General features: G+C 45.9%; 1 protein-coding gene across 5 annotated transcripts in view; it reads left to right on the forward strand.

Moving 5' to 3' along the window:
- Positions 1–8,928, forward strand: part of wu:fb95e10 (mucin-1) — a 44,847-nt gene that overhangs the window by 20,955 nt on the left and 14,964 nt on the right. For all 5 annotated transcript variants that reach the window (XM_034894534.1, XM_034894533.1, XM_034894536.1 and 2 more), the window contains 2 exons: positions 1,234–1,961; positions 2,714–2,792. In XM_034894534.1, the coding sequence (XP_034750425.1) occupies positions 1,337–1,961; positions 2,714–2,792 (704 nt within the window). In that variant the 5' untranslated portion in view covers positions 1,234–1,336. The remainder of the gene's footprint in view (positions 1–1,233; positions 1,962–2,713; positions 2,793–8,928) is intronic.

Raw genomic sequence — 8,928 nt, forward strand, 5'->3', positions numbered from 1 at the left:
TTTCCCCGCTTGGCCTCCTGCACAGCCGGCTCCTTGCTCTGTTTGTAAACTTTGACAACCCAGTATCCTGCTACTCCCCCCCCACCTATTCCCTCCTACTACTTCCCTCCTCTGCTTCTCCCAAACGTGTAAAAAACAATACATTTCCTCTCCTCCTTCCATTTGCAAGTAGCCGACGAAACAATAAATAGACCCGGTTGTCTAGTATTGACGCAGACAGTGTGCGACAGCTCGTATTACACTTGGTTGCCCTTTTATCGGGCCTCATATGCTTCACGTCCCACTTCTTGTCCTCCGTTGCTCACGTCTCTGACTGCTCTGTTTGCGGCCCATGAGTCAAACTGTCTGCCTATCTTTGGGTTTATTGTGCGTGCATTGACCCACTTAGCAAACACATCCAAGCCTTTTTACTCACTTCACCCTACTTTTCTCTTTATGACCGTGTTAGCCTAATAGGGTGAAGCAGGATTTCTTGGCTTTTTGTATCCTACGTGCAGATTAAAAAGTTGCATGTCCTAACGATATTACAGGCGACACATACAAACGTGTGTGTGTGTGTGTGTGTGTGTGTGTGTCTGTGTGTGTGTGTGTGTGTGTGTGTGTGCTTAAGCTTCCTGCGCTCTCTTAAATGTACTATCCTGTAAAGCTAGTCTTCCACACTAGTGACTCTGATGCCATTTTGTACCAAGAAAGAAAAGAAAGAAGCCAACCAGTAGCAGCTACGCTGGCCAAGTGTGTCACTGAGCTTTTCAGCACCACAGAAGGGACCGTTTGCCACTGCACTGCGGTTGGCAGTGAAATGAATGAAGGCTATTTGTAGAATGTGTTGTTTCTCTGCAGTAGACATGTCCTCCTCTGCCCCTCCTTCTGTGGTCCCTGAGACATAAAACCTAACATGAAATGTGTTGATCTAGCCTGAATGTCTTCCTCTGTGTGTTAAATTGTCCTAGATAGGCTTCAGTTCTCTCTCTCTTTCTACAATTAAATGGCACATCCTGTTCAATTTCTCTCTGTTCTACAGTCAGTTTGCCTGCTTGTGTGCTTCTATAAATCAAGATTGGTGTGTGTGTGTGTGTGTGTGTGTTGCTGATGCTGCATGAAGATACAAGCCATCACTGCATCTGAGACCTAGGGATAACAACATTCCTGGTGCCTTGTTTACTGAAAGGAGAGACAAAAACCTGCTTTTCATGTCTGGTCTTGCTGTTACCAACTCTTATCCTTTCTCTCCAGACCAGATCCTGCAGTCTCCACAACGCCTGTAGACCTGTGGCCATCTCGTGAGATTTAAGTCAGCCCTGCAGTGCAGAGACGGACCACTACCATTCAAGGGGAGATGAAGCCGGATGGGGTTACCACGGCAGCGCTGGGACCAATGGAAACAATGGAATCCGACCTAGTAAATGAGGCAGCACCAGGGGGGGGACCGGAGCCCAACCAGGCAGCCAGTCCAGCGGAGGAGGGGATGCCACAGCAGCCCGCAGGAGAGCCGGGACAGCTGGAGTCCCAAACAGGCCAGACCAAGGAAACCCCCGCTGCAAAGCCTTGTAACAAGCCTTCGGGAGACTCCAAAGCCAAGACCACCAACAAGGCCACGGCCAAGACAAAAGCTGGCCCCGCCAGCCCAACCAAGACCACATCACGGCCCAACACGGCCCAGAGCCGCCTCTCAAACGGCACGTCTAAGCCCCAGACCAACGGAGTTGCTAAGAAGACCGCGCCTCCGGCCGCTCCGGTCAAAAAGAGCACCCCGACCCCAGCTCTCTCCAAAAAACCAACAACCACGGTCCCAGCCTCCAAGACCAAAGTGGGCGAGAAGAAAGCCACGGGGGCCCCTCCCGCCACCAATGGTGCAAAGTCGATGACCGGAACAACGGCAGCCAAGAAGACCGCGTCCGCAACGGCTAATGGTGTCAAAACCAGCGCCAGCAGCACTGCAGCTGCTGCTAAAAAAGCCCCAGGTTGGTTAAAAAGGTCATCGCAAAGCAAGAAGTTACAAAGTGTAATTGTGAATGTAGACTGTGTGTGTGTGTGTGTGTGTGGGGGGGGGGGGGGGGGGGGGGGGGGGGGGGGGGGGGGGGGGGGGGGGGGGGGGGGGGGGGGGGGGGGGGGGGGAGGCCATCCACAGTTAGCGTAGCGTGAAATGTTTTCACAGCTCCACTCTAATGAGGAGCCTTCACTGTAATGTGATGACATGCACACTGGATGGATTCAGCACACACGTTACACATGGCCGAGTGGCTGCTGCTAATCTACAAATACACATGCCCTAGATCCTAGTTACGTGACCTATACCTGGGATATATGTTACTGTATTATATAATAAATAACACTGTTCTAATGTTGTTCTTCCCTTGCTTCTTTACTTTTCCTCTCCTCGTCTCCTCTCTACTTTGTCTCCTCCCCTCTTTCTTTTTTTCCTCTCATCTTGTTTTGTCTTGTTTCATCTACACTTGTCCCATTTCCTCTCCTTCCCTCTTGTCTTGTTTTCTCTACTCCTTTTGGATTCTTCCTCTCCTCTCCGGTCTTCTCTCCTCCTTTGTCTCGTCTCTTCTCTCCTATTTTTCTCCTTCTTGTCTTATTTTGTCTCGTTCTATCTACACTTGTCCCATTTCCTTCCCTCTCGTCTCGTTTTCTCTACTCGTTTTCGATTCCTCCTCTCCTTGTCTCCTCTCCTATCCTGTTTCCTCCCCTGTTCCCTCTCCTCCTCCAGCTCCTAAGCCGGCCTCTGCAACTCCCACCAAGCCAAGCTCTGCTGCCTCACCCAAGCCTGCTGTTTCCAAGACAACCAGGTGAGTTAGATAGTTAGCCTCACCCTTTCTAGAGAGTCTGTGTTTGCATGCATGCGCTGTACAAGCATACACATGTCTGAAACATCCTCCAGGCAACAGTGTTATAGGTGGGCTCCTTTCCTTAGAAGCCTGGCCAATGATTTACTAGCAAAATCAGCCAATTCGCTCCAGAACAGCAGCAAATCCAAATAAATGACCAAATAAATAAGAATTGTTAGGACTAACTTTAACATTTACAAAGCCCCTTGGTGTTAAGCAGTGTCTGGAAATAAACCTTTTGAATTCCCGGCCAAAGGCCATCATATTTTAGACCAGCTAAAAAAATAAATGGCCTTTTTGTGTCACATATTCTTTAGTTTCAGTACATTTCATTGAGATAATAAGCTATCATGTTGAATACAAGCTGAATGGAAAGCCATATTATTTTCACAGTAATATATTGATCAACAGTTAAACAATTCAAGCGTGAAAACAACTCAAGAAGGGGTACATGGTACACATTTTAATGAAATTCCGGCTAACACGTAAGATTTAAAAAAAAAAACAATAAAAAAGACAGAACTTTCATTTTGGAACGTCTCCAAATTCATTCAGTAAAAATGTCATGTTTTGATTCTGGAGTCAGAGGTGTCCTTACCTGACAGGTATCAGTCATTGTCAGGATTTTGTCATTACATGCCTATCTTGGTAGGCTGCAAACATTTACTCTCTGGATGGATAATCTTCCTGTGTTTGGCCCCTGACGGGTGTTAATTTCGGACCCTTGTGGCAAATGAGAAGCAGTTCAGATCAAAAGGCTTCACTTGGCTTCAGGTTCAAAGAAGACCCTGAAAGCAACGCCGTGGAGGAGCAAGGGACAATGATCCCCCACACGGAGGCTGGGAGAGCCGGGTAGAAGTAGGCCAGTGTGAAAACAAGCCTTAGAGGAATGCCTCGCAGGGTTTCACCAGAGCAAGCATTATCCAGCATTATTAATAAAACAAGTTTTGGGAAGGATTGGGGTTTAAAGAGGGGAGGAGGGGCGGTTAGAAGAATTAACTGAGAACAAGAGAACCCTCTTAGGTTTCTGTTTCTTTGGTATATGTGCTTGTGTGTGTTTATGTACACGCCAGTTCAATTAAATTATACTTTATTGTCACCTTGGGGAATCTTTAGCTGCACTTAAAGATCCATTAATAGAAACAATAAAAACAACACACAAAGTGCCGATCTAAGAGAGCCACAGGCCATATAAATTGCATAATAAATAAACACAATACAGATACTGTTGCACAACCCTGTCGCCCATACAGCCTAAAGATGCATTATTAGTTAACATTTTGATTGCTATAGGCACAAATGAGTGTTTTGAAATGGTTCATTCTGCATTTGGGGACTCTGCATTGTCCATCGGAGGGTAAGAGGCCGTTGGAGGATGGGCGACGGATCTGATAAAACTCTCTCTGCTCGTCTGAGTCCAGGCTGCTTACAGATCGGCTGATGCGAGAGGTTTTTCCGTCCAAACCAGCATATTGTGAGCGTCTCTGTGTGCAGTCACCTGAGTCACACTGTGTGCATGGTGTCGGGTCCTGAGGTGGCTTGGCGATGGACCAGGAGAGGAGACTCAAGGAGGCCTTTGTCAGAGACACAGGGATGATCAAGATTAGAAGGGGCCTTTGGGAGTCTCTGCTCTTTCAACAGGGACTTATCCTGCTGCCTCCGCTCCTTTATTTGTTTGTTTGTTTGTGAGAGCCACCATGGAGCATGGTATGAGGGGTTATGTCATTGTGCTGGTATGTCTGTGTAGACACATTGTTTGGTCGGGAACGCTTGCGTCAAACAGATTGGAGGACAACATGAAGGAGACGCCTAAAGAAATGATGCGTTACTTTGCTTTCTTGTGGATAGTAAGATTACCATCCACCAGAGATTTCTGACAAGCCACACACCAAATTTAAGGAATCCTCATCAAATACATAGATTTTTGCTATGGTTTTATTTGAAAGAAATCTGCTGATATGTCGTTACCAGATGTTTTTGAACTGACAAATATGAAAAGAAATAGAATTGATGACAGCACTGATTGAGGAATGGAATAAACGTACGTAACACACATTGGGCTTATCTTACACCCGACGCAGTGCAAAGCATGATGCAAGTGTCTTTGCTAGTTTAAGACCAACGCAGTTGTCAATATCCTGTCCAGCGGCAATGTCGTTTTAAACAGCAAATGCACCTGCACCCCTGGGCGTGCTGGTCTTACAGGGAGGTGTGTCCAGGTGCATTCTGGGCGTGCTGGTCTTACAGGAAGGTGTGTTCAGGTGCATTCTGGGCGTGCTGGTCTTACAGGGAGGTGTGTTCAGGTGCATTCTGGGCGTGCTGGTCTTACAGGGAGGTGTGTTTAGCTGCATTCTGGGCGTATTGTTATCTTGAGGCAGCAGGAAGTGATGTCGCAGTTGACCAATAAAAACCTGCCGAGCGCACACTAAGCTTGTTACACACACATAGGCCAAAGCAACAGCACACACATGCAAAATATTACAAATATGACAGGGCAAATCCTCCTTAACAGCAATGCACCGAGGTAAAAACGCGCCTGGCTTGTAAAGGGAGTGGGAGATGACACTCTGATTGGTTGATTGCATGTTACGCCCAGAACACAGCTATGAATAAATGAAGACACTAAGTACAACATTTTGAACCATGCACCTAACACACAGATCCTTTTTTCCACCCTCAAACTACCAAAAGTGGATTCGGACACGCCCTAAAAACCTGTGGAAGGCGCTTCACGCAGTGCGCTTAGGTCTTTTAAATAAGGCCCTAAAGCCAAAAGAAGCCATCGCAGGTATTTCTAATTCATTGTCAACAGACTAACATCAGATTCTTACTAAGTCAGATAGATAGATAGATAGATAGATAGATATTTATTGATCCCAAAAGAATGGGAAATTACTATTATTACTATTATTGTTACAGCAGCACACAAAATATACATACGTACACTTCCTACCTCCCGACAGCAAGGCGTTTCACACTCTAAAATCTCTTAGTTCAACCGACACACACACACACACACACACACACACTCCACGATCCCCGGGCAGCAGTTGGATTGTTGAGATTACACCCAGATTACAGTTTTATACAATGGCTGCTGTGCACACATCTAATTAGGAAGTATTACACAAGGGCATGTAAGTAATCGCCGCTGTAGCACAGAACGCTCATTGTGGGACGATTATGAACTGTCGTGGTGATTTCGGCTGGCGAACTTTACATGCTCATCCAGTTCTCTGTGGAACATAAAACACAGCTCAACACTTCTTTGAATCTAAAATGCCACAGAACAAAATCAGCAAACCCAAATCAACACTGTTCAGACTTAAGATAAGCCCTCCCATACCACACTGATGTTTACATGTTGGACTAAGCTCTTTACATGGCTACTGAAAGGGAGTATTCCACTAATATTCCACTTGTTTGCATGCAGCCGTGCAAAAACAGGATATCCGAGCATGTTAGTGATTTAATCCCCCAACGTTGCCTTCTAGGCAGGGCTGCCTGGTAGGCGCTAGGATCATTGTTAGGGTTCGGTGCCTTGAAGTCAACGGTCACAGCGCTGCCTGGAAGTCGACGTTGGGGGCTTAAAACACCATTGAGCCAAAGTTTTCCACCAGCGGTGGACTTGTTGGCTGGTTGGTTTGTGTCATGCAACCATAGCAACCCACAGAGCTGACCGTAAACCCTAGACAAGCAAGAGGCCATAATCTGTCCCAAACTGCGGTAAAAACCTTGATTGAGATGCAGATTAATTCAAAACCTGAAACATACTGTCATCACACGTCTTCATCCAGACTGATCTTATGAAATGCTGCTGTCTGTCTGTGTATTCAAGACGCACACTTGCTTTTTAGCATGTTTATCAAAGATGTTTGGTCTCCATTGACTTACATTACCTTGCGATGGCGTATGAATAGAGAGTAGGAAGGTACGTAGGGGTTGTGGAGGATGGGTGAAACACAGGACTTTGACCCTGGAGACCGGGGATCTCTTTTTTTCTCATTTCTTAAACTCAACCGTTGTTTTCTTCTTGCAATAACACGGCAAGTGGTGTGTATATTTACACCCGCTGTACACAACGTAAACATACACACAGTTTACTCAAATTGCGTGCGGATAACACGCCACTGCTTAAGAAAGTCAGCGTGTATGTTTACGCAAATTAAGAAGGTAACAACAAGACCTTATTCTGAAAATATCAAACCTGAATATGCTGTTTACATGACTTGTGTCACACTCTAATTATATAGTCATTTTCTGAATAATAGTGGAATATTATGTGCATGTAAACATAGTCAGTGTTAAGTCAACCTTTGGGTTTAACCTTTGTTCTTTGGACAGCTGGGCTTCAGAGAAGTCAACCCTGTGTAGATCTTTGTACTGTATGAATCCAAGTCGGGCACAAGAAGAGCTTGTGCTGGTCCTATCAATGGCCTCCTTTCACCCCTCGTCAGTGAAGCCGATGCCCCGCTCGTGCTCCCACACCCTCATTCCTGTAAAACCACTAATGAGCTCATTTGTCAAAAGACTGAGCTGAAATCTAGCCGAGGCTAACGTTGTAATCAGGTTAAGATTGGATTGTTGGTGTGCATCTAAATTCCCTTTTAATGCAGCATTTTGTGTAATTAGTGCATGAGTCAGTGTAACGTGTTACTCAGATGCCCTGAGAAGGATTTATCTGCAGCAGACCTAGATACGAATCCCCACCAGAGAGGTAGAACCGTTACTGACGATAGGCTCCTCTGACAGCACCGTGTACCCTTGCAGGCATACTTTAAGTGTGTGTGTGTGTGTGTGTGTGTGTGTGTGTGTGTGTGTGTGTGCGTGCACGTATGCATTTGCATCTTTGATGTGCTTTGACAGGGCAATAAATAGATTTAGTCCGTTTACAACCTCCCTCAGTCCTTAACTCAGGCCTGCTACCAGCAGAGTTGTAGAGAAATGAACGCATTAATTGCCCCAGACACACCCTGCTTCCGCTGATTCTGTTGCACACACACACACACACACACACACACACATACACACACGGTGGGTCTCTCAATTTAATTTACTCAGTGCTATTCCTAAGGCTCCATAGATTTATGTCCTCCTGCAGCAAGTTCCAGTAATCAGACAAATAGAAGAGCAGACAAACGGCCGGCTCACTAAGTGACATCAATCTCATTCAAGGCCACTCCCCAGTGTGCTTTTGTCCTCCTGTTCAGCTGGAGGTTTTAGCGATATTAAATTAGGGTGTTTGTTTTTTTTAGTCGTTGATGCCAGTGACTCTTTATTGTGTGTTGTTGTCTGGCTGGCAGGTTTTTTACTGGCTGACATTATGCACAGCTAATTCTGACTTTACACAAAACCACTTTTTCAAGTGATTCCACTGTTGCAGACAAATATCCAATATGGGAACAAAATCCTGAGAGTCTTGATAGAGTCTCAGTCGTTTAGTGTGAGGTCATAAAACTCAGTCCCAGCTGTCTTAAGTCAGTCTTTTTCCCACTGTGACACTCAGACCAAATCAAACATGTAGTTTTAAGTCACACACTTTTATTCGTAGGAAAGGCAGCCGTTTCTGTAGAGTCTAATTTTCACTTTTCACACAGTGCACTTTACCTGCTTACAGAAACAGCAACGGGTCAGTGAGGATGTTGTGTGTGTAGCAGTGTATACATGTAGAACCGTAGCGTGCGTGTGTGTGTGTGTGTGTGCGTCTGCTGTTTGAAGCTGATTGCCCACAGCATGCCACTGGCGGTGGGGACCATTTAAGCTTGATTAGTGTGCAAATGGAGAAAGTAGAACTCATTATGGGCTGTTCTGAACGCCATGTCTGTCTGTGTTGGGATGTCAGCTAACAGCTTGTGTCAGCTTGTGTCCATGGATAATATTTGCAATTTTTGGGGATTTTTTGGATGGGCTTTGCTGATTGGGGGCCGGTAATGCAGCATTCAAACAGTAACACTTGCTGTAGATTCTTTGGTGTATGCAACGTAAATGTAAGCTTCCTTAGTTGCTGCAGCAGCATGTAATTAGGATGCAGAGCCTGTGTTCTTTTGCCGGTAGATTTCTCGGTGTGATGTGGAGGTAAAAGGGGGGGGGGGGGGGG

This window comes from Etheostoma cragini, chromosome 15, assembly GCF_013103735.1.
Source record: "Etheostoma cragini isolate CJK2018 chromosome 15, CSU_Ecrag_1.0, whole genome shotgun sequence".
Classification (NCBI taxonomy): Eukaryota; Metazoa; Chordata; class Actinopteri; order Perciformes; family Percidae; genus Etheostoma; species Etheostoma cragini.